At 43.6% G+C, this 26758-nt stretch overlaps 1 protein-coding gene across 5 annotated transcripts in view; it reads right to left on the reverse strand.

The window, feature by feature from the left end:
• Nucleotides 1–26758, reverse strand: part of CSNK1A1 (casein kinase 1 alpha 1) — a 108455-nt gene that overhangs the window by 8810 nt on the left and 72887 nt on the right. For 3 of the 5 annotated variants that reach the window (XM_030212390.1, XM_030212394.1, XM_030212395.1), the window contains 3 exons: nt 26233–26307; nt 18204–18310; nt 15696–15844 (listed from right to left, as the gene is read on the reverse strand). In XM_030212390.1, coding sequence (XP_030068250.1) covers nt 15696–15844; nt 18204–18310; nt 26233–26307 — 331 coding nt within the window. Of the gene's footprint in view, nt 1–15690; nt 15845–18203; nt 18311–26232; nt 26308–26758 lie in introns of those variants that run through there. The other 2 variants (XM_030212393.1, XM_030212392.1) reach the window with 2 other exon arrangements.

Consider the following 26758-nt stretch of genomic DNA (forward strand, 5'->3'; position numbering starts at 1 on the left):
CCAACACAACCACTCCAGAGTACACCCTCCCTGTCTCAGACAGCTTGAAAATTCTCAGAGTTACAATCGACCAAAACCTCACACTAGAGAGCCAAGTAAAAGCTACAACAAAGAAAAATGTTCTACTCAATGTGGAAGCTCAAACGAGTGAAACCTCCCCCCCACCCCGAGGGAAATATTTTGTAACTTGGTACAATCCATGGTACTAAGTCATTTGGACTACTGCAATGGAATCTATGCAGGATGCAAAGAACAAATCATAAAGAAACTCCAAACAGCTGAAAACACAGCAGCCAGGCTTATATTTGGAAAAACGAGATTTGAAAGTGCCAAACCACTACGAGAAAAACTGCACTGGCTCCCAAAGAACATATTGCATTCAAAATCTGCACCCTGGTTCACAAAATCATCTACGGAGAAGCCCCGGGATACATGAAAGACCTCAGACCTACCAACCAGAAACACATTTAAATCAACAAGAACATACCTAAATCTCCATCACCCAAGCTGCAAAGGCCTCAAATACAAATCAACCTATGGGTCCAGCTTCTCTTATATAATCACACAACTATGGAACGCATTACCAAGTGCCTTGAAAACAACATACGACCACCTAAACTTCCAGAAACTACTAAAAACTAACTTGTTCAAAAAGGCGTACCCTAACAATCCAACTTAAATGCCTTAACCCTGCGACATAACGAAACCAAAGTTAGAACTGGACATAACTCTTCCTCCTTACGATTCCCTATGTGCTTGTCACACATGAACTTTACTCTATCACAACCTCACTATGTATTTGTTCAAACCGGTACTGGTGATCGCCTTTATGGTACTATGTAAGCCACATTGAGCCTGCAAATAAGTGGGAAAATGCGGGATAGAAATGTAACAAATAAATAAACCAACCAACCAACCGACTGTCTGATATACTTGGGTAATGCGTTCCAGAGTTTGGTACTTTGACAAGAAAAATTAGTATTATGGATAATTTTGTAGGTTAAGTTTTTACAACTCGGGAAGTGTAATATGAGATTATCTAGATGGTAGTAAGCTACCACAAAGCAGGGGTAGGCAACTCTGGTCCTCGAGAGCCACAGGCAGGTCAGGTTTTCAGAATATCCACAATGAATATGCATGAGATAGATTTGCAAGCACTGCCACCATGGTATGCAAATCTATCTCCTGCATATTCATTGTGGATATCCTGACCTGCCTGCGGCTCTCGAGGACCGGAGTTGCCTACCCCTGCCATAAAGAATCTGACAAACAAGAATACAGAGCTTAAATGAAATTCTTTCACTGATAGGTAACCAATGAAGATCCTTAAGAGGAGGAGGTTAAAAATTGCACCCCACATCAACTGTTAGGAAAGCAGTGAATACAAAACATTTTAACCTGGCTGTACTGAATTGCCAGTAACATTAAAAAAAAAAAAATTAAGACTGGAGAGTTAAAATGTATTGCACTAAATGAAAATGCAGACATAACAGGTATCATGGAGACTGGGAGGAAGGACAATCAATGGTATGTTATGATATGTTACAATTATATTGATATTATAGCATGGGTCAAATTGTAAGGATGGGATCAAGTCAAACAGGATAAAAGACCTGCTGTGGAACTTTTGTTTTAAAAGCATAGAACAAGTGGATAAAGTTGTGCCAATTGATAAAATATTTGACAAAGTAACTCATGAGAGGTTCTAAGGAATTTATCATAGGAAAGGAGGCTCTGCCCTTTGGTGGATTGAAAACTGGCTAAAAGATAAAGCAGAAGAGAACTAAACTGTCACATACATATAGAAAAGTTATCAATAGTGGAGTGCCCCAAAAGGCTCTACTGGGACCTGTGTAAAATATATTCACCTGGAGATAGGAGTGTATTTGAGCATAAAATGTATGGAAAACAGAGGATAATGAGTATTTGCCGAATCTTGTAAAATATATTCACCTGGAGATAGGAGTGTATTTGAGCATAAAATGTATGGAAAACAGAGGATAATGAGTATTTGCCGAATCTTGTAAGACTAGGGAACTAGACATCTAAATGGCAGAGGAAATTTAATGTGGACAAGTGCAAAGTGATGAAACAGAAAAATAATCTCAAGTACAAGATGCTAGCTTCTCCATCAGGGCTGGTCCAACCATTAGGCAGTCCCTCACACACATGGAATCACCACCTGCTTACAGAGGAATAAAGGGCCACTGAGGGTGGCCAAGGTTCCAATCTTTTCAGTGTGTCACACACAGTCTTAACCCAACTTCTCCTAATGGCAAACCTATGGAATAAGGCCCAACTTCTAACAGCAAACCCATGGCATGAGGAGCAACAAACTATCAATCTTTGGTTATGTGAACAGGGAGGAAGAGGCAGACACTTCCCTTCTGTTTGCCTATAACAAAATGAGAGAAAAAAAAAGGATCACACCAAGAAACTTATCTGTTAAGCGTACACCACACCTTGAGTCCTATATTAACACAGCAGCTTCACCACCACACTGCTAATGCACAGTACAGAGGTCACTCCTTTCCTGGCAGAAACACAACACTAATCCTGCATCACTCAGGTCCTGTGCTTTTGACATGCTCCTTTAATGGGTCTCCATCAACAAGAGGCAAGGCCTGATCACAAAAGATACGAGTTTAATGACTAGTACAGCAGGAAGGATACCCAAGTGAATTAAATCAAAGCTTCAAACTATTACTATCAATAACTGTTAATAAATGTAACATTCCCCATTTTTAGTAGGTATGTGGTGTATAAGTTTAAAGCATTTTCTCCTCAAATTTTGCTGCCACCCCAGCAGACAAGATGGAGCTTTCTTTCCCAAAATTTACTGATGCATTTGCTTCACAAATCATTTTACATTTCCAGTCATAATTATCAATGAGCCTAGACTGGACATCTCGAGAATCTTTGGTTATTTTTGCCTTAATACAACATAGCCAGAACATGTTAACTTTTAGTTAATAAAGCTTATGTAATGGATATTTTTCTTCAAAAACTAAAGATCAAGATTATGCAATTTTGCTTTGATAAATAGTTATAAACCTGAAATATTTAACTTTACTGAAATCTGGTTAGTTTTTGTTAAATTTAAAACAAAATTTGTTTATGCAAACATCTTTATTCCCTTCCTTTTAGTCTATCTTCCCTGCCTTCTCGAATGATTTTTAAACTCTGACTCAACTAGTCCAAAGGAGGAAAATGCTTCTTTCTACAGGTACAGATGCTGCTACTGATTAGTCTTTGATGGAATCTAGGCACTAGTATGACTAACCATCTCATCAGCAAACACTTCTTGAATGGACATCTTTAACCCTGTAATTTATTCTACTTGGCATGATTAAAGTATGTCAGGGGTATGCCTATGTCATAGCCAACAACTTCAGTAGTTAAGAATAGACTGGTACTGAAAACACTAGCAAGGAAATGAGCAGGTGATTGTGCTTGACTTTCTTTCAGGGCCTGTAATTTAACAGACTAGATTTTTTCATCGACTCGATTAGCAAATTCCAAATACCACCAATAAAACAGCAATTTTCCTTCACCTTTTATGGAAAACGGCTTCAGGTTAAGTATCATGCATTATAAATCTTTTAGACAATATTGATGAGTTTGGCTTTAGCAGTTCCATCCATTATGCCCTGTTACAAGCCAACAGATCTTCCAATATACTGCTCAAAACAATCCATTACAAAGATTTATCACATCTTGTAGAGTAATTCTTTCTTCAAAGCAGCTGTTAAGTATATTGCAATTTTAACAGACTTGTTTTTGAAAGCTTCCCTTGGCCAGGAGTAATGAACTATAAAAAGAACCCGAATTATAGCTACGTCATGCAAGGTTCCACGTTAGGAGTTATGGACCAAGAAAGGGATCTGGGTGTCATCGTCGATAATACACTGAAACCTTCTGCTCAGTGTGTTGCTGCGGCTAGGAAAGCGAATAGAATGTTGGGTATTATTAGGAAAGGTATGGAAAACAGGTGTGAGGATTTTATAATGCCGTTGTATCGCTCCATGGTGCGACTGCACCTTGAGTATTGTGTTCAATTCTGGTCGCCGCATCTCAAGAAAGATATAGTAGAATTGGAAAAGGTGCAGTGAAGGGCGACAAAAATGATAGCGGGGATGGGACGACTTCCCTATGAAGAAAGATTAAGGAGGCTAGGGCTATTCAGCTTGGAGAAGAGACGGCTGAGGGGAGACATGATAGAGGTATATAAAATAATGAGTGGAACAGGTGGATGTGAAGCGTCTGTTCACGCTTTCCAAATATACTAGGACTAGGGAGCATGGGATGAAACTACAGTGTAGTAAATTTAAAACAAATCAGAGAAAATTTTTCTTCACCCAACGTATAATTAAACTCTGGAATTCGTTGCCGGAGAAAGTGGTGAAGGCGGTTAGCTTAGCAGAGTTTAAAAAGGGGTTGGACGGTTTCCTAAAGGACAAGTCCATAAACCGCTACTAAATGGACGGGAAAAATCCACAATTCCGGGAATAACATGTATAGAATGTTTGTACATTGGGAAGCTTGCCAGGTGCCCTTGGCCTGGATTGGCCGCTGTCGTGGACAGGATGCTGGGCTCGATGGACCCTTGGTCTTTTCCCAGTATGGCATTACTTATGTACTTCTGTGCTTATAGCTTACCACTTCTAAACTTTCTACTATTTCCTGATGTATCAACTGGTCTAATGGATACAGTCCATTCTTCTTCCATAACAGCGCATTAGATCACTGTGCACATTCACAGTGGATTTAGAATTACACTGACCTTGTTAAATTTCTCTTCATGTTATTTCTGTCTGTACATTGTTTCTTTAGTTTGACTATTGTTTTACAGTATAATGAAGATATATACCTGCTTGTCTTCGGAGAAAATGAAGATACATACCTGTAGCAGGTATTCTCAGAGGACAGCAGGCTGATTGTTCTCACGACTGGGTGACGTCCATGGCAGCCCCGAGGCACGGAAATCTTCCTAGCAACAAAAGTTTGTTAGAGCCTTCGAACGCGCGGCCATCTTCCCGCCTGTCACGCGAGAGTCCCGATTAGTTCGATAACAAAGCAAACAGGATAAGGACAACTCTAAAGGGGAGGCAGGCGGGTATGTGAGAACAATCAGCCTGCTGTAGGTATGTATCTTCATTTTCTCCGAAGACAAGCAGGCTGCTTGTTCTCATGACTGGGGTATCCCTAGCCCCCAGGCTCACTCAAAACAACAAAGAAAGGTCAATTGGGCCTCGCAATGGCGAGGCCATAACAAGGATTGACCTACGAAGAAACATCTGAGAGTGAAGCCTGGAACAGAACAAAAATGGGCCGGGGGGGGTGGGGGGGGTGGAGTTGGATTCTAAACCCCAAACAGATTCTGCAGCACCGACTGCCCAAACGACTGTCGCGTCAGGTATCCTGCTGAAGGCAGTAATGAGATGTGAATGTGTGGACTGATGACCACGTCGCAGCCTTGCAAATCTCTTGGTGGCTGACTTCAAGTGGGCCACCGAAGCTGCCATGGCTCAGACACTATGAGCCGTGACATGACCCTCAAGAGTAAGCCCAGCTTGGGCATAAGTGAAGGAAACGGTGCGTTTCCCCGACAGCAACTCCTTCTGTTGGGATCGAAAGAAACAAACATTTGGGCGGACTGTCTGAAGGGGTTTGTCCGCTCCACATAGAAGGCCAACGCTCTCTTGCAGTCCAATGTGTGCAATGAGGGCAGGGAAAAAATGTTGGCAAGACATTGACTGGTTCAGATGGAACTCCGACACCACTTTCGGCAAGAACTTAGTGTGCGTGCGGAGGACTACTCTGTTATGATGAAACTTAGTATAAGAAGCATGGCCTATCAAGGCTTGAAGCTCACTGACTCTACGAGCTGAAGTAGCCACCAAGAAAATGACCTTCCAAGTCAAGTACTTCAGATGGCAGGTATTCAGCAGCTCAAAAGGAGGCTTCATCAGCTGGGTGAGAACGACGTTGAGATCCCATGACTGGTGGAGGTTTGACAGGGGGCTTTGACAAAAGCAAACCTCTCATGAAGCGAACTAAAGGCTGTCCAGAGATAGGCTTACCCTCTACACGATAATGAAAAGCACTTATGGAGTTGGTCTTGTGACCAGACTCTGACAAGTGTAGAAGGTATTCAAGAAGGGTCTGTGTAGGACAAGAGGATCTAGGGCCTTGTTGTCACACCAGACAGCAAACATCCTCCATTTGAAAGAGTAACAACTCTTTGTGGAATCTTTCCTGGAAGCAAGCAAGACTCGGGAGACACCCTCAGAAAGACCCAAGGAAGTGAAATCTACATTCTCAACATCCAGGCCATGAGAGCCAGAGACTGGAGGTTGGGATGCAGAAGCACCCCTTGGTTCTGAGTGATGAGGGTTGGAAAACACTCCAATCTCCACGGTTCTTCGAAGGACAACTCCAGAATAAGAGCGAACCAAATCTGACGCGGCCAAAATGGAGCAATCAGAATCATGGTTCCGCAATCTTGCTTGAGTTTCAGCAAAGTCTTCCCCACCAGAGGTATGGGAGGATATGCATACAGAAGGCCCTTCCCCCAATGAAGGAGAAAGGCATCTGAAGCTAGTTTGTCGTGGGCCTGAAGTCTGGAACAGAACTGAGGGACCTTGTGATTGATCTGAGTGGTGAAAAGATCCACCAAGGGGTGCCCCATGCTTGGAAGATCTTGCGCACTATGTGCGAGTTGAGCGACCACTCGTGAGGTTGCATGATCCTGCTCAACCTGTCGGCCAGACTGTTTACGCCTGCCAGATACGTGGCTTGGAGATACATTCCGAAACGGCAAGCCAAAGCCACATCTGGACGGCTTCCCGACACAGGGGGCGAGATCCGGTGCCCTCCTGCTTGTTAATGTAGTACATGACAACCTGATTGTCTGAATTTGAATAATTTGGACAGCCGATCCCTGAAAGCCTTTAGAGCGTTCGAGACCGCTCGCACTCCAGGAGATTGATCTGAAGACCTGATTCCTGGAGGGACCACGCTCCTTGAGTGTGAAGCCCATCTACATGCGCTCCCCACCGCAGGAGGAATGCATCCGTCGTCAGCACTTTTTGAGGCTGAGGAATTTGGAAGGGATGTCCCAAGGACAAATTGGATCGAATTGTCCACCACCAGAGGGAATTGTGTAAATCGGTGGACAGCTGGATTACATCTTCTAGATTCCCTGCAGCCTGAAACCACTGGGAAGCTAGGGTCCATTGAGCAGATCTCATGTGAAGGCGGGCCATGGGAATCACATGAACTGTGGAGGCCATATGGCCCAAAGTCTCAACATCTGCCGAGCCGTGATCTGCTGAGACGGCCAGGGAAACGAGGGACAGAAGATTGCCCTTGCCTCGGGAAGATAGGCATGAGCCATCTGCGAGCCCAGCAGAACTCCTATAAATTCCAATTTCTGAGCAGGAAGAAAATGGGACTTGGGGTAATTTATAACAAACCCGAGCAGCTCCAGCAGCTGAATAGTCAGCTGCATGGACTGTAAAGCTCCTGCCTCTGAGGTGTTCTTCACCAGCCAATCGTCGAGATAAGGGAACACATGTACTCCCAGTCTGCGTAGTGACGCTACACCACCGTCAGGCATTTTGTAAAGACCCTGGGCACAGACGCGAGCCCAAAAGGCAGCACACAATACTGGAAGTGTCGTGTTCCCAGACGGAATCGAAGATACTTCCTGTGACTGAGCTCCCGGTGGGCAATTTGGAGGTGTGGAGATCAAATTGAGGGAGTATCTTAACTGGACTATTTGAGGAACCCACCGATCGGAGGTTACGAGAGGCCACCTTTGGTGAAAAAATTTTAACCTCCCCCCGACATGTAGATCCGTCCGGCACGGACACTTTTAGAGCGGCTATGCTCAGCTGGAGCCAGTCAAAAGCCCATCCCTTGCTTTTGCTGGGGAGCTGCAGGGGCCTGTCTGGGCGCACGCTGTTGATGCGAACGAGTGCGCTGGGGCTGAGCCTGAGAAGACTGTCGGCAAGGTGGCTTGTACCTGCACTTATTGTAAAGCATAGGGAACACTCCTCCTCCCCCTGAAAAAACGTCTACCTGATGAGGTAGATGCTGAAGGCGCCCGGTGGGAGAGTTTGTCGAGGGCGGTTTCCTGCTGGTGGAGCTGTTCGACCACCTGCTCGACTTTCTTGCCAAAAATATTATCCCCCCCGGCAAGGGACATCCGCAAGCCGCTGCTGGACTCGATTGTCCAGGTCAGAAGCACGTAGCCATGAGAGTCTGCACATCACTATACCTTGAGCAGCGGCTCTGGATGCAACATTAAAAGAGTTGTAAGCACCCCTGGACAGAAATTTACGACATACCTTCGGCTGCCTGACCACCTCCTGAAAAGGCCTGGCGTGCTCCACAGGGAGCTTGTCCACCAAATCCGCCAGTTGCTTCACACTGTTCCGCATGTGGATGCTTGTGTAGAGCTGGTATGATTGAATCTTGGATGCGAGCATGGAGGACTGATAGGCCTTCCTCCCAAAAGAGTCCAGGGTTCTAGATTCCCATCCTGGGGGCGCCAAAGCAAAATCTCTAGAACTCCTGGCTCTCTTGAAAGCGGAATCCACAACCACAGAGTCGTGAGGTAACTGCGACTTCATCAACTCAGGTTCTCTGTGAATCAGATACTGGGACTCAGCTTTCTAGGGAATGGTGGAATTAGATAGTGGTTTCATCAAGTTCCTTAGCAATGTCTCCTTAAGGACATTATGCAGAGGGATAGTGGCGAAAGATAGTCAAGGACCTCAAGTATCTCAGTCCTGGGCTCATCCACAGATACCACAGGGAAGGGAATGCCAACAAACGTTTCCTGGACAAATGAAGAGAAAAAGACTCTCCGGGAGGAAAGCTTTCTTTCTGGTGAAGGAGTAGGATCAGAGGGAAGACCACAAAAGACTCCTCAGAAGAGAAATATCTAGGATCCTCCTCTTCCTCCCACGAGGCATCCTCCTCGGTGTAGGACAAGAGTTCTCTGGCTGCAGTCCGAAACCGGGCCAGTCTCGACGCCGAGGAACCACGTCTTCGATGGTTATGTTGAGAAGTCAACTCCCGTGCTGGTGGCGACGAAGCTCCCTCCAGCGATGTCGATGGGGAGGTGACTTGGGTGGCAGCAGAGGCCGATGCTGCAGGCAGCACCGGCATCCGGGACCTCACCACAGGCCTGGAGCCAGCTGCCGCTTCCATCAACGGTACCGAGGGCGCAAGCATCCCCGGTGCCGGAACAGACCGACGCAGCAGCCCTTCCTGAATCCCTGGAAGAATGGCTCGGATGTGCTCATCCAGAGTCTCTCTGCCTTGTGGGGTCAGTGCAGGAGTCAGAACCAAAACCTGCGAAGGGTAAGGAGGTGGTACCGGGCTGTCCGAAGACCGACACCTCTTGAATGGAGGGGAGCAGTCCTCTTTGTGTCAATGCTTTATGGGTGCCGAATCCTTCGACGCCCTGGAGCTCCCGGTACCCTGGGAAGGAGACAAATGACAATGCTTCTTAGTCTTCGTGCGATGTACGTCGACACTACTAGGTACCGACGAGGACGTGGAATCCACACGCCTCCTCGGGGTCGGGTCCAAAAGTGATCGGTCCCGGTGGGCATGCACAGCAGCAGCCGTCGAGGCAGGTGGAAACCCACTCGAGGGCTCACTGCTCCCAGCGTGTGGTGGTCTCTGGACAGCCATTACTTGCGCTCCCGATGTTGATGCCATCTCCTGTGCCGATGTAGAAGCCGAAGAACCGGGTGAAGCTCCAAACAGACGGTCCCGCTGAGCTTGTCTCGACGCCTGTGTCCGCTTTTTGACACAAGTTACATGCGTCTGGGCGATGGTCGGGCCCAAGGCACTGAAGACACCACGCGTGGGGGTCGGCACCTGAGGTCGCCCCGTTGCACCGAGTGCACTTCTTGAAGCCGCTGGGTGTCCTCGTTGACATGGAAGGAAAAATAACGGCGGCAAAGTCAAAATTCTCGATTGTGCCAAAAAGGAGGGTACAAAAATGAGAAACCGCTACGAAAGCGAAAGGAACTTACAGGGAAAAAACTAAGAACTGCAGGTGATTTTTTTTTTTTTAAAAGGAAAGGGAAAACATCTCAAACAGCAAAATGACTATAAAAGACACATAAAACAAAGGCTCTTTTTGAGGCGAAGTGGAGAGAGACCGCAAGCAGTCACTCCCTCAACGCGGAAAGAAAAGAACTAATCGGGACTCTCGCGCGACGGGCAGGAAGACGTCCGCACGTTCGAAGGCTCTAGCAAACTTTTGTTGCTAGGAAGATTTCTGTGCCTCGGGGCTGCCGTGGACGTCACCCAGTCGTGACAACAAGCAGCCTGCTTGTCCTCGGATAAACTTTTGTTTTGTGTCCTACCCCCACTATGAAATTGTTTAAACTTTTTGGTATTGTATCTAGAACGTTTGTCCGCATCTTCTATCCCATGTTATATTGGTTTTATATGACATTGTAAATCACCAATGTATTGAAGCAAAAGTCAACTAGTAAATATACGCCATCAAGTGGACTTGATCAACTAAATGTTTATGCAAGAAAAGTCATAATAAGTATGCAATAAGCAATTACAGAAAGAAAAGATGTTAACAACTTAGGTTTTTTCATTTTGGTCCAATATATACTGTGTGGAATGAGCCCAGGCATCATTAGGTATACAGAGAATGAACTTTTCTGAAAAGTAAATGAAATTGCTCATTTAATATTGCTCACTGCATTTAATTAGTCACCTATGTCACAGCTGCATTTAAAATGGTTATCAATCATACATCTATTTTGTCACAGCAGCAGCTTCTTCAGCTAGGCATCTATCCTGGTACTTTTTTTTTTTTTTAAGAAATGTTATTTTCCTGTCTGCATGTTAACATCCTTTTGATAATACAATGCTGGCAATACTACTACTACTACTACTACTACTATTTAGCATTTCTATAGCGCTACAAGGCGTACGCAGCGCTGCACAAACATAGAAGAAAGACGGTCCCTGCTCAAAGAGCTTACAATCTAATAGACAAAAAATAAATAAAGTAAGCAAATCAAATCAATTAATGTGAACGGGAAGGAAGAGAGGAGGGTAGGTGGAGGTGAGTGGTTACAAGTGGTTACGAGTCAAAAGCAATGTTAAAGAGGTTGGCTTTCAGTCTAGATTTAAAGGTGGCCAAGGATGGGACAAGACGTAGGGGCTCAGGAAGTTTATTCCAGGCGTAGGGTGCAGCGAGACAGAAGGCGCGAAGTCTGGAGTTGGCATTTCTCACTGTCCAAGATAGACTTTAGCTGTGATATCCCAATTGTAGGGGACTTAAATATAAATCAATTTATGCATCTAGCTTATCCTACATCTGCATGCAACGCTGGAATGCACTGCCGAATGCCATAACAACAACACAATTTGGCAGCCTTCTGGAAACTATTAAAGACTTACCTGTTCAAAGAGACTTATCAAAAGGAGCCGCCTTAAAAATATGGCACCAATACTGTACCAGAACTAGTTAACATTGTACTATTTTTTTGGTTACTTATCACAGTGCTATTATTGAACGCTTTTCACTACCCTTGTTCTCAAATACCTGAAATGGTTTATTTTCTTCTAATTTTATTGTGTATTTTCTAAATTCTTTACTGGAATATTCCTCTGTAGTTCTATTCCAGAAATGGCGATCGCCACTACGGTATTTGTAAGCCACATTGAGCCTGCTAAGAGGTGGGAAAATGTGGGATATAAATGCAGAAAACAAATAAATAAATAAAATAGGCTGATGCCCATTACATCTCTTCAGGAACTCCTATAATCAGCCAGTTCTAAATAAATTCCAGACATCTTGAACTGCAGTATTTTCCCTTAGTCCTGCATCCACAATTTGGTCATTTCAGGTTTTCATATAAATTTCCTTCTCCTCATTTACTGCTACAGATGAAGCCCTAAGAATACCACACAAACCAGCAGTTTACAAGGTATTCCATGTAGAGAGGAGGAGATAAGAGCAGAAGAGGGCTTGCTCTGCTGAACAGAATGGTGATGCCAAATTCAGTACTGCGAGCTTTGTGCTCAGTCCGCAAAAACAGCTCTCCCATCCATTCAAAACAAGACACTGAAGGAAGTGGGAAGGAAGCTACCACTTCAGACTTAGTCCCCCCCCCCAAATGTATTAAACAGCTTATGATGAAAGGAAGAAATCTGTTAGATTTCTGAATTCTGCAGTCTTCTCCTAGAATCGTAGTGAACGCTTTTACTTCTATCGTAGGCAGTTTACTGTTTAGCTGACTGGACCAGCAGATGCTGATATTACAAAAACAGTGAGAAGCCCTAAGATGGAAACTGAAAATGACAACATCCGATTATTAATCAGGTAATCCTTTAAAAAGTATTTCATCTCCATTTCCAATGTACAAGGTTCATTTATAATTTTTGAATTATGAAAGTGCTTTCAAACTTCCCATCTCGCTAAAGATTTAAATATTTAACCATATAAGCAGTTCAGAATATGTTGGTTAAAATCATTCTGTAGGGAAAATGTTTTAGAATAACTATTTTTCAAAAGGATGTGATTGCACTAAGCAGACTAGAATCCAGCATTAATTGTAAAAATGAACAGAGTTCTTATTTTAGATTTTAGAATTTAAGTAAATTACTTTAATACATACCAACACAAATTTACTAGAATGGTTAGAAAACGTAGGTTATTTTCAAGGACAGAGTAATGAAATTCATTTACTAACCAGCTGCTGAAGATTCTTCATGCATATCCAAATGGTCTTTAAAAGTCACCGTCTACAGTGTTCCCCAGGAAAGCCTCTCTGCTCCACTGGTACTCCATTTTTGGGGCATCATTTTATAAAATAAGTTGGTTTGCTTTACCTAATATCAGATGCTATGCTCTGAAGAACATTGTTCTTGCTTATTAGTCTTCGGTTTTGACACTAGTGCTCGTATACTCCTCTCCCTAACCTCCTATGCCACAAGGAAAACGCTAACAATAATTTCACCTACCTTTTGCAGCACAATAATTGGTTTAGCAAGCAATAAGGATATCTAACAAATTGAGGTAGTTCTGTTTGTGTCTATATATGATACATAATATATATGCAATAAGGTTTGTTATTTTTGAAAGTGGACAGCACTAACCAGGACTGCAAGGAGATGCTGCACAAATTGTTTTCATGAATTAGAAAGTGAAACTGCTTACCTGTAACGTAGGTTCTTCGTGGACAACAGCTTAAGTCAGCCACACGTATGGGTTAATGTCATCCAGACGGCTGCAGACCGAACCCTCTCCCCCAAAGCCCACAAGACACAAAAAAAAGCTCTGAACATGTGTGAATGCTCCCTGCCTTGCAATAGACACCCCTCCTCTTCCTCCTATGTTCTATAACTAAAGGTAATTTCAACTATGATGGGAGGTGGGAGGGCTGTGTGGCTGATTTATTTTGCTGTCCATGGAGAACCTAAGCAACTTCACTGCTCCATGGACTAACAGAGTAAGTCAGCCACACATATGGGCAAGTCCCAAGCTGAGGGTGCAAGGGTGCAAGGGAGACGGAGTCTACTATATTCAGCAAACCCTTGCAACTGAGGTGTAGCCCCGTGGTAGGTTGAAGGTAAGGTCATGGAAACATGAGTGGCCATAGGGCATGGACTGTCATGTGAAGAAAAAGGTACTGGACAGGTCATATAAGTGAAACAAAGAAAACTGAAAGGAGATGAGAGTTAAAATGAGCAGTTAGCATATTCTCTGTCATTTCAAAATGCAAAATAAAAGAATGAGTGTTGATGTATTGTGGAGATGGAAATTAACAGCAAATATTACCTCACTGGTTATTCCCATCTCTAGATCATTTATAAATGTTAAAAAGAAGGTCCTAGCACCGATCCCTGGGAAACCCCATTATCTACCCATTTCCATTGAGAATACTGGCCATTTAACCCTACTTTGTTTTTTTTAACCAGTTTTTAATCCACAATAAGACAATACCTCCCATCCTATGACTAATTTACTCAGGAATCTTTCATCAGGTATTTTGTCAAATGCCTTCTGACAATCCAAATATCTAAACATAACGTTGTTCACTACAGAAAATAAACTACCTAGAAGACCTCATAGGAAACGAGGCTATTACCATGCATTCTGTGTGGAGAGACAACACACAGAAAAACAAGCCACTGAACTCTGCAAGGCAAGGAGGTCAGAAAAGGAGCAATTTTAAAATGAGAACCTTTACAGAGGCTTAAGAGATTTAACACTGTCCAGACAGTGTGAGGAGAAAAAAATATCCCCAAAATCTGGGTGAAGGTGGCACTTGCAAATCTCTAGTAAACAAACTTTTATTTAGAGAGCTTACTTACTGTCCCCTTAACACAATGGGTTGTAATGATTCTGGTGGGTTATGTGGAGCCTGATGAGCCCTGCCGAGGTAACCTGCTGGAAAGTTCCTGGTGAAACAGAGCTGCAAGGCAGGGAAGCACTACACACAGGATTAGGACCCTGGGTTAGTGCAACTGAGCTCTAGAGCTCTAGGACAGTCCACAGTAATGGAGGAAACTAAATATATTGAGTTTCTCAGGTGCTGCCTGTGTGTGAGGTAATTACTGGAGCCATATCTCGGGGGAAAAGTAGGAAGGCTCATGAAACAGTTACCTGGCAAGCACTGAAGTCTGAAGGCTGGACAATCTGTGGTGACTGACACAGATCCCCCAGAGGGTGTCAAAACATCTTTGTGTGTAGATAAACTGCTTCCAAAAGCCTCTGAAACAGTACCAATACAGGCAGGCAGCCCATGAGGACTGATACTGAGCCCCAGGGTGTCAACTATCTTCTTGGGCACGGTTTGCTCAGGGGAAAAAACAAACTAAAAACAAAGATAAAAGACCTGTTGCTGCCTTGCCAGGCGAATGAAAGACTGAGGAAGAGGGTACACTAGTTGCTAGGAAGGGAGCATTTGAACATGCTCACAAAGTATTCTGTCTTCTGGGCTTTGGGAGAGCTGCTTGTCCATGGAGAATGGAATATTTACATTATAGAACTTCATCCATAAAATTTAGCATAATTTAAATGTTGACATGTTTACCTCTGTACCTTGTACTGAATCCATTTCTTTCTAACCAATTCTTTGCTACATTACACATATACGTCTATAAAAAATTAAAAAAAAACCAAAACCGAAGCAGTTCACAAGTAGAACATATTGCCCTCTTAAAATAAAGGTTTATTTATGCCACCATGAAACAAACAGAAGCCACAATTTTACAAGAGATAGTAAGATATTGGGGGCAGTGCAGAATGCTCTTCACAAAAGCAAGCATTAGGCCCAGGAATATGGACAAATTTTCCACATTCATGCCACCAAGTCAATGTCTTTCGAAAAGGGAGTTATATAAGCAAAAAGTGCAAGTGTTAAAATGACCCAAAGTCCCAAGAGAAGAGAAATATACAGTTTATATACACACATACACAAACGTATATGAACAAGGACATTTTTGATTAAAGTTAGTAGTCAAATTTCCCAAGGACGTCTTTTTTTTTTTTAATGTACTTTAAAATAGCCAAACTTTTTTTTTAAACCACCTCCTTGATCTAACACTTCCAGAATTGCTGGCATCATGCCCAATTCAGCAATTTAAATTTAATTTTTGTTTTCTGCAACGTCTCTTGGTTCTTGGCTACTAACCTTTCATGTTACTCTTGGGTTTGTCAGTTTGCTTGCCTGTGGGGGTTTGGGCTTGTTGGCCCTGCCCACTGGAGGAGGCTGCCTGCTGCGCTGCCTTCTGTTTTAGCATCGTCCAATCAAACGTGTAGTCATACTGATGATTCAGAGTTCTGTTAGGGAAAGAAACCATAAAGTATTTAAAATCAACACAAAAAGAATTTAACACTTTACATAAACAAGTCATGTCCCTAAACAGATGTATGCATATGTATAACCCTGATCCCCAGACAAAAAACAGGCCACCAAGGAACTCACGCTTAATGGTATTCTATAAATGCCATCTTCTTAGGTTTCTGAAGGCTAACTGAGGCTGTGTGACCTTGGGCAAGTGAATTCACCCTTATTTCAGCTACTACTCTTTAGATTGCAATCTTTTGGGCAAGGACAACATTGTTTCTCACTTTTAAACAGGTGCTTTCCTTAGGGATTGATCCCAGACATACAAGTTAGTGCATTATTACATGCCACTGGTCAGAACAACTCTCCTGGACCATAGAACGGAAAGTAAAGATGAGCATGTCTGGCCTTTCACAGTGGTTCTCTCAGTACTCAACAAGAAATAAAATTCAGGGAGATGGAAGTGATATGCCTGATCAATCCCGTCATTTATAGAAAAACACCAGCTTCTACAGGTAGTTAATCAGAAATTAAGCAACAAGTGGGTGACAAGCTCTGAGCTGCTCATCTTGATAGGAGCTGTCCATTTTTCAGGATCAGCCTAACACTGCAACTCATATCTTTTTGATACATAAGTTAACTAGAATAGCCCAACCAATGCACTGTCTCCAACTGTGGACTGGTCCGGTAGTTGTGTGAACTGAAGGTATGAAGCAAGGTGAAACAGACACTCCTGGTTCAAATGGCTTCAATAGAAATACAAAGATGACAATGAGGTTTCTAAGGTACTTAAGGCTTCTGCAGTGGCAACCTGACATGCAGAAAGCAGTTCATAAATCAAGACATGAACTACTGTGAAACCAGAACCAACTGATAAGGGAATAATAGGCCTAGACAACACAGACGTATACTCTTGAGAATGTCTGCAGTCCTAATCAGTAAAGATGGGTAATAGCCATTGATTAACCACCAGATGTAGAACTTTTTCCATCTGAAGGCCTAGATGCACCTGGTCAATGGTCGTCTTGAAGCAACTAATATCTTGAATAGGTGCTGGGGGTCCCAAACTACAATGTAAATGCTGCTCATATTTCACACTGAGCGCTGATTTAAAGTCTTAACCTTTGCAGTCAATCCTTTTAGCTTCCATGTAACTATTTTCTTCAATTTATCATAGTTCTTTCAAAAATTGAATGCTACTACAGCATAGCTCCCCCTCGTTGGTTCCTGGACCAGCTGCTGCAAGCAGTTATGTCTAGGATTTTTACCTTCCTAGTGCTCCCTGATTTAGCAATTATCCAGTCAATACTGGGGTAACTGAAAACCACCCATTATTATACTGTTACCCAATTTGCCAGGAGTAGGTGTCCAAAATTATGAAGTTTTTGGTGTGCATGTGGGTTGGGGGGAGAAGACTTGTTTGACATGCCCCAGAAAAAGCCAGGAGTCTGCCCACTGTGTGTGTGTGGTGGGGGGGGGGGGGGGGGGAGAGAGAAAGAAACGCATGCATTCCAAAATACATCAGACTAAATTTATCAAAAATGTACAGTTTTGTTTTTGTTCCTGTTCAGCAATATAGAAAAAAATAAAACAGGCACTGAGGAGACGACCATAGCAGAAAGGGTCATAATGCTCAGAATGTTACTCAGTTCTGAGCTCTGGGAGACTGTTTCAGCAACATGTAAGATCACCACCCTCTTGGGTGCCTGACTCAGTCATGTTTGTTAAAAATCCAAATGAAGCACCCACTTTATTTATGAGCATCCTAAATGTGGTTGCTACTGGCAAACTGATAAAAACCAACAGGGTAACTTCATCTCTAAGTCCTCAGAAAAAACCCTTGCCAGAGTTGTGCACTTTTCTGTAAAGCACATTCACGTGTCATTCCTTCATTAAATTATATTGTTAGTGCAGATTTTATCAAATCCTTTACAAAAACTGGGCATACACGTCACTCTTTCCCCAATACAAAAATGGGAAAGCCCTCCTGTACATCTAGTTCAGCGTGATAGAGTCATCGTAGATCCATAACTGCAATATTTTAAAGAAGCAAATGCTATTTATGAAGTACTATCTTAAGCTGTGTTCAACTTTATTACTACTGATAAAGAATAAAAAGTTTGTACCATTCAGCCAGACAAAACTATGGTTAGTTATTCTACAACATTTTCAGGACACTGGGACCAAACTCACCAGCAACTTTAAAAATTAAACTGGTCTCAAAGCTAAAGATAAAACATTTAAACTTAAAAGTTATATTTTGACTTAAAATATTTCCAAACAAGAAAAGCATCATAAACAGAAATTTAATAAAGTCCAATGTTACTTATCTGGAAACACTGTGAAACTGACCTGAACAGTATACGGAACAGCTGCCTCAGGTACATGTAATCTGGTGCCTCTTCAAAGCGTAGGCCACGACAGTAATTCAAGTACATGGCAAATTCCGCAGGAAACCCCTACAAATTTTAATAGTGCATGTCATAAAATATAACATGAATCTTAAAGCGAAGAAAAATACACTAAAAAGGACAAACTAGATGGCAACTAGCATTCCTTAGCATTCCTCCGGACCGGCCCAGTGATTGACAGATGGGTTGTGCACGCCTTCCAGCAGGTGGAGACTGAGACTTCTCACTCATCTAAGGTAGCCAATAAGAGCCCTTGCCAGATAGAAGATTCCAGTATTCTCAGTCTCCAGCAGGTGGAAGGTGGTGAGCCCAGTCTCTTCTTTCTTCCCTTTTCCTTCTGTGTAAAAAAAACAAAAAAAAAAAAAGAGAAAATTTCTTTAAACTCCTTTCTCTGTGCACCTACTGTAGGGAACCTAGATGAGGTAGTGGTCTGTGGGGGCCTGGGGTTACCTTGGGGGTGTTACACCTGGACGGCCGGGTCCCTCCCCCTAGTCCTCCCTGCTCTTGACTGGCTCACTGTGTGGGTCCTGCAGCGGCTCAGACTCTTTGGGGGAAGAGACTCAATTTGGGAGAGGCAGCCACATTTCTTTCTAGTTTTTGGAAAAAAAAAAAAAAGTCCTCCCAAATGTTTGATTTAGTGCCGCTACCTTAGAGTGACAAGTTTAATTGGCTCTGCCTCAGCCCTTTCACAGGAAGTGTTGTCCTGAAAGCCGGGAGAGACAGCAACACTGATTCTGCATTGAGAAAAAAAAAAAAAAAAAAAGAAACCAAGCAAAGCAGGTCTGTTTTGTCTCCCTTCAGCAGCCTTCCCTTTTTCTTGGGTTTGCTGCTGGTTGGCTGTCTTTCCTTGCAAGGAGACTCTGCGTTTGGGGGGGGGGGGGGGGGGGGGGGGGGGGGGGAGGAAAAAAAAGCTGGTTTCTGCTAGGGCAGAGTCTGGGATGCTTCAGTGTCGTTTAAAAAAAAAAAAAAAAAAAAAAGTAATTTTGGCAGCTTTTAGTTGACTTCTCGCTCTGCCGATTTGGCGGTTCTCTTTGAAATGCTGCGGTTTTCTCCTCTTGCCGCTGAGGAAGCTCTGACAGATGCTGTTTCAGTTTCAGAGTGAAACACCATCATTTTTACAGGAAGTCCTGCCGAGGCAGAGCAGCTGGTTTCTTTCATGGTTGCATTGTTAGGAGTTTTTCTTCTCAGCCCTTATTTTCTCCAGTAGCACCGTCTGGAGGGATGAATTCTTTATTGCTAATTATTTCTATAGCGTTACAGGATGTGGACAGCGCTGCTCCCTCTGTTTTATTTTGTTCTACTGCTGAGGGTTTTATTTTTAACTCTGTGCGTTCCATGGTTCTCTGGGACCTGGTGGGTGACCCTGTGTCTGATTCACACCCTGTCATCTTGGAAAAGACCCTGTTATGCCTTTTCTATGAGGTGATAATTGTTCGCAGATCAAAGAATTTTCTGGGAACGCTGAGTCCATGGTTTTGATTCAGAATGGTCTGCTACTGGGAGAAGTTCCTTCCGTAGGCATATTCCATATCTTCTGTTGATGCATGGCTGTTCTGGAAATTCAGTCTCTGACTCAGGCCAAAATGCACTAAAGACTCGTTAAAGCCCTTTCCTTACAGATTCCCTTGGTGAATCGGTAAGGAATGGGCATGCATCAAAGAACATGAATGCAAATGAGCTGCTTGCTGTAGCTCACTTGCATTCCCTATTCCATCGTTAAACAGTCGGCCAGTCGAGCATGCGCAAAGCAGCTAGCGTTATGCTAGCTGCTCTGCACATGCCAAGGACGTCCTTCACTATATATATATAAAAAATAAAAAAAAGACGAGCTGTGCCTATGGACGTCCTTCCTCCCCCCCTCCCATCTATATATTTCTAAAAGACATTTGAAAAGTGCTCACCCTCCCTGCAGCTAAAAGATCAAGTTTTTGTAGAGGTCATGACCTAGGGTTCTGCCGTGACTGTAGCAGCTCTTTGCTGCCCCTTAGAAGATGCCACTCTAGGCAGCTCCCTAGGCTGCCTCATTGTTAAAACCAGCCCTGATTTTTTGAGCATTTGGCTGTGAATTGTTAACTGGACAAACAGCTTATTATTTTACCCTAGATATACCAGCACCTCTTCTAGCTAGCCCTTCCCTATCTTCGACCCCTAATGTGCCTGAAACATACCTACCTTATTCGACCCTAACATCACATTGTATTTGTTCCTCTACCGGACTTGGCTAACACCTTTTCGGTACTATGTAAGCCACACTGCAAATAGGTGGGAAAATGTGATATACAAATGTAACAAAAATAAAATAAATAAATAAATATAGGCACATTTACGATAGGCTTACTATTGCAAACCCACTCTCATGCCAGTTCTTAGGTCAAAAAAAACAACTCCTTTTCTCTGGGTGCAGGGGTTTGCAGTGAGGGTCTAGCCCAGCTCCCCGGGTTCTCAGTTAGCTGCACTGCCCGTTGGGCTTCTCCTCTCTTTATACCAGGTATATAACTATTTGGAGACTCCCCGTGCTCCTCCCATATTTTGGCTTTTTTTTTTTTTGTGGAAAATGTCAGTTAAAGCACCTTTCACACGCTTGCATGTGGCACGCTCTAGGCATAAGTCTATATGCTGGGACAAGGCCTTTCTTATGGATTTGCAATTCCTCTTCCTTCCTGCATGTCACTGACTTTCAAAGCCCTTTGGATTATCCACAGTCTTCATATAAACCAGCCAAGGGCTCTCTTCTGTAATGCTTAATCCTGTTGATGCTCCCTTCTCACTAGTCTTTGCTTTCGTTAGTAATTCCAGCTTTGTTTTCGGTTTGGAGAAGACAGAAGTAAAGCGCATTTGAGTTTGTGAGGAAGTTGCCAAATACTCTCCTGGAGTCTCCCTGTTATCCGTGTCTCAAAGCGGAAGCTGTCAGGGCTGTTTTCCACAAGCTTCTCATCCTTCAACTGTTGGCACAGTACCTCTGGTAGCTGTACCTGGATTACTCTTATGTCTGCTTGCCTGCCTCCTGACTCTGCCTGTACCTGTATTGCTCTGTCTGCTCCCTGCCTACTGACTCTGCCCGTACCTGGATTACTCTTGACCTGCTCCCTGCCTACTGACTCTGCCCGTACCTGGATCACTCTCTTGTCTGCTGCCTGTCTGGTCGTCATGTTCATCACCCCGTTTCCATCTCGTAAGCCCTGCAGGCCGCCAACACCTAGGGGCTCAACCTCTGGGGAACGGCGGTCAGCGCAGGTGAAACCTGGGGTTGTCCGGCTGCCAAGCAGAACCTGGTCTGAGTACCGGGCTCGGCAGCGCTCTACTTGGTACAAGAGCTCACAGGTCTGACATCGACCTTTCTCCAACTTCATGGTAGTAGTGGCTGCAACTTTCAGGTTGGAGAGTATTCTAGTTCACCTTTAACTGGATGAATGGGTGGTTGTCGCTAAGTCACTCCTGAAGAGGCTACAAGGTACTTCTCCAGTTGCCCAGTTTTTTCTTCTGTCCTTGGTTAAATAGTAAACCCTGTTAAGAGTCAATTTGAAGCCCTCTCAGTACCCTATCTTCTTCCTGCCAGGGGAAGGCCGCTGGATGCTCCACAGTGAACAATGGTTATGACAGATGTCAGTCCGAAGGGCTGGGGAGCACATTATCTGGGAGAATTTGCTCAAGGTCTCTGGGTTCCAGAGGAGGCAAACAGCTCCATCAAGCTCTTAAGAGACAAGGACAATACGCTTTGCACTTTGAGCCTTTTGTCCATTCCTGGAAGGCAGGTCAGTCCATGTCATGTCTGAGAATGCCACGGCGGTGGCCTCTCTCAATCGCCAAGAAGTCTTCAGTTGGTGCTAGAGGCCGCTCTTCTTCTAAGCTGGGCAGAGAGTCATCTTCTAGACCTGTCAGCGGTGGAAAACGTGCAGGTGGACTCTCTCAGTCGTACCACTCTGAATACCAGGGAGTGTACTCTAGGCGACGACGCATTCCAGAGTCTCATGCGTCGCTGGGGACTCCCGTCAGTGGATCTGTTTGTCTCAGCGGCATACTTCAGTCATCTAAGAGACCCCCAGGGTCCAGGGAATCGATGCGCTGCTTCAACCGTGGCCAGAGGGTCACCTGTATGTGTTCCCGCCATGGCCTCTTTTAGGTCGCCTGATCTAAAATATAATAGCTCTCAGGGGTAGAATGATTTTGACAGCCCCAGATTGGCCTCACAGACCCTGGTACGCTGATCTTCGGCATCTGTTGGCCAGTTCCCCTTTCAGGTTTGCAGTCCTTCCAGGGTTATTAGTGCAGGAACCGGTTCTTCATCCAGACCCCAGTCAATTTTGTCTTATGGCTTGGCTCTTGAGCGGGTGAGGTTAGCTAAGAGAGGTTTCTCAGCGGAAGTCATTTCTCCCATGCTGAGGTGTAGGCAAGGTTCCACTTCTATTATTTCAGGACTTGGGAGAGTTTTTGGCGCATGGTGTGGCTATTTCCCCTTTTCCGTGCCTCCATTGCTCAGATTCTGGAGTTTGTGCAGCGGGGGCTTGAGAAAGGTTTGGCGCTCTCCTCGCTTAAGAGTCAGATCATTGCCTTGGCCAGATTTGGAGGTTGGGATCAGGGTAAGTCCTTGGCCTCCCACCCAGATGTACTTTGTTTCTTGTGGGGATCGTGTCTCCTGTGTCCTGTTGCGCAGGTTGTGGTTTTCCTCTGTGGGACCTTTATTTGGTTCTCTGTCTTGTCTCAGCCTCCCTTCGAACCTCTTGCATCCTGCTATTTGAAGGTCTTCCTCTTCAGGTGGTTTTCTTTTTCTGGTCACTATAGCTTTGGTTAGGAGAGTTTCGGTGTTACAGGCCCGTTCTTGTTGGTTTCTTGGAGTTTGCGAAGGACAGAGTGATTTTACAGCTGGTTCCCGCCTTCATTCCCAAGGTCTGGTCGTGTTTTCCAATTTCGCACTCTTGTCATTTTACCCGTCGGGTCTTTCTGAGGTTTGGATTTTTGGTTTTTTTTCTTTGTTACATTTGTACTCCGCGCTTTCCCACTCATGGCAGGCTCAATGCGGCTTACATATTGTATACAGGTACTTATTTGTACCTGGGGCAATGGAGGGTTAAGTGACTTGCCCAGAGTCAAGGAGCTGCCTGTGCCTGAAGTGGGAATTGAACTCAGTTCCTCAGTTCCCCAGGACCAAAGTCCACCACCCTAACCACTAGGCCACCACCTCAGGTGTCTCGATGTTGAGGGTGCTCAAGTTTTATTTGAGGCTCACAGAAGAGTTTCGGCAGGCAGATCGCTTGTTTATCCTTGTCGGAGGGTCATGAAAAGGCTTCTAAGCCTACCATTTCTCGCCGACTCAAAAAATGGTTTCTTCCGCTTACTTTTGACAGGCAAACCAGCTCCTGTGGGAGTTAAGGCTCACTCTACCAGAGGTCAGGCCACTTCTTGGGCTGAGCGGTGTTTGGTTCCTCCGTTGGAGATCTGCAGGGCTGCTACTTGGGCCTCGTTGCACTCTCTCTCCAAACTTTACAGGTTGGATGTATAGAGTCATCAGGATAAAGCATTTGGGGCACGGGTACTTAGAGCTGGGTTGCTGGGGTCCCGCCCATGACTTCACTGCTCTGTTACTTCCCATCAGTCAATCACTGGGCCGGTCCTGCTAATTTGCTTTCCTTTAGTCCCTCTGGACCGGCCCAGACCCCTCCCATAAAGCAATTGGTTTGTTGTGGTTTGGGTATAGGTATGTTGTCTTTTCAGAGCCCCCCCCCCCCCCCCCCCCCCCCCCCCCCCCCCAAAAAAGTCAAAAGGTCGGCATTGGTTGCAACTTTTCATGCGTTCTCAGGCTATGCCTTACAGGCACCTTATGCATGCTGTGCAGGCTGCTCAGGTTCCTGGGTGCACGGATTGAGGGTTTTCTTTCCTTCAGCTTTGGTATGGTATACTGGAATCTTCTATCTGGCAAGGGCTCTTATTGGCTAGCTTAGATGAGTCAGAAGTCTTAGTCTCCACCTGCTGGAAGGCGTGCACAAACCATCAGCCAATCACTAGGCCGGTCCGGAGGGACTAAAGTAAAGCAAATTAGCAGGTAAGGCCTAATTTCTCCTTTTTTTCTGCTTCTCTATCTTTGCAGGCACATGCATCCTCACTTCTAAAACTAATCTTAGTGTTATACCTGGATCTTCTTACTTTAACTACAAGCCACTACAACTCAGGTTCAATGTGGCTTACAATATAAACATAAAAGAAAAGAAATGAAATGAATGAGCTACATTTAAAGAATACATCATAAAAATAATATATAGGAAGCGATAGGGGCAAACTCAGTAGGGCCTCAGGAAGAAATGACATAAGGAACTAAATATTCAGAACCGAATGCTAACACATTGTTGAAGACTGAGCTAAAAAAGTAAGTTTTCAATAAATTACCAAATAATCCATAATCACTAGTATATCTAATTTGTTTAGAAAGAGAATTCCAGACTTTGGTGCATTGATAAGAAAAATTAGCATTGTGGATTGTTTTGCAAGATACATTGCAACTGGGGAAATGTAAAATGAGATTCTCTGGATGACAAGAAAGCATTGCGTGGAGGAAGTCAATGAGTTCATTCATACAGGACGGTGACATACCAAACAAAATTTGATGGACAAACACAGCTTGAACAAAGTTCTGCTCTTTATAGGTAATCAAATTATGAAGGAGTTGGGTAGCTTTTAGCAAAGCGCGGTGATTTACAAATTAGACGGGCAGCCATGTTTTGAACAGTTTGTAGTTTAAGAAGGCTGCATTTAATTCCAACATAAATGAAATTACAATAGTCAGTTTTTGTTAGAACAAGAGATTGGGTTAAGATACAGAAGACTGGTCTTGTGAAAAATGATCACAATCGCTTTAGTTTCTAAAACATATGAAAGGAAGAGATAATAGTCGAGACTTGACTTTAAGGTTAAAAACTGATTTTAACCCCTAAGATTTTCACTGAGGATACAACATGATGTGTTATATTATTGACTGTAAAATCGTTGAGAACAGTCGGATAAGGATTTATTAATAAAAACGTAGTCTTATCAGTATTAAGTTTCAATTTAAAGTTAGAAGCCCAGGATTCAGTTAATGTGATACCTAATCTGATTTTGTTAATGATAATATAAAGTTTCGGAAAATGGGATGTAAATAATGATGTTATCAGCATAAATAAAAGTAAAGACCATTGCTCTCAAGTAGATTACCAAGAGGAATCATCATGATGGGAGATGAGAGAAGCCAGGATGAAGCGAGAGTGCCCACCTGTTTAACTTGGTATGATCTAGATTTCAACAATCCTGAGAATGAGGGAAGAGGTGGAAGAGGCCATAAAAAAATAAACTTGAAAAGGGGCAAAGCTGCAGGAGAAGATGGGTTTCCAGCAGAGTATTATAAAGTGCTGGCCCCCCCTCTGTGGCTCTTTTTCACTGGTTATTTAATGATATTTGGAAGGGAAGAGCGCTATCAGCTAGCATGTTTACAGCATGGGTGGTGGTGCTCCCAAACCTGGAAATGATTACTCTTCATGTGCTAATTATCCTCCCATTGCATTTCTCAACACAGATATGAAGATATTTGCAAAAATGCTAGCTACTAGACTAGGTTTGCTCCAAAGTCCAATTTAATAATGGTCTATGGACTTTTCCTTTAGGAAGCCGTCCAAACCTTTTTTAAACTCTGCTAACTGCCTTTACCACATTCTCTGGCAACGAATTCCAGAGTAATTACACGCTGAATGAAGAAATATTTTCTCCGATTTGTTTTAAAATTTACTACTTTGTAGCTTCATTGCATGCCCCCTAGTCCTAGTATTTTTGGAAAGCGTGAACAGACGCTTCACGTCTACCCATTCAACTCCACTCATTTTATAGACCTCAATCACATCTCCCCCCTCAGCCGCATTTTCTCCATATACTCCCTGTTTTTACAACATGGTTGCAGAATTTTGAGGACAAAACTGCAAAAATAAGAACTAAAAGTGTTCTGTTCTTACCTTGCACAGGATCTCAACCGGAGTGGACATCTTCTTTTCACTAATCTTCTCATACTTTTGTTTCTTTGTTGCAGCCTACGGAACATGTGAACAATAGTTAACTTTTGACTTCCCTGACTTATCTGGTATAGCACATTCTGTAACAGTGACTTCACTAAATGCAACCTCCAAATACCGCATATTCAGAGAAAGTGAATCAAGCTAGCTTGATTTGCTCAGAATATGAAAGTGCTCTATGTAAGCAGTGAACTAACTTGCAATGAAGTGAATACATATTTTTGTTCATTAAATTCAGTGATATCTAGGCATAAGTACCTTGTTCCATCATAGCAGGTCTCCATTAAAACAGGTAACACCTCAAGCTATTACTGGAAGAGTGAGCTAAATCCAAATGAAAAGTTTCCTCTAAATTACCGTTCCCACTTTGGCCAGCTCTCTTGGTATGTAGTTCTTTTTTCTGGAATACTCTCCTGCCCCATCTTTCTGCCTCAGAAGTACTTCTGTCCACTTTTTTTTCCTTATTGTC

Source organism: Microcaecilia unicolor, chromosome 8, assembly GCF_901765095.1.
Source record: "Microcaecilia unicolor chromosome 8, aMicUni1.1, whole genome shotgun sequence".
In the NCBI taxonomy this organism is placed as follows: domain Eukaryota; kingdom Metazoa; phylum Chordata; class Amphibia; order Gymnophiona; family Siphonopidae; genus Microcaecilia; species Microcaecilia unicolor.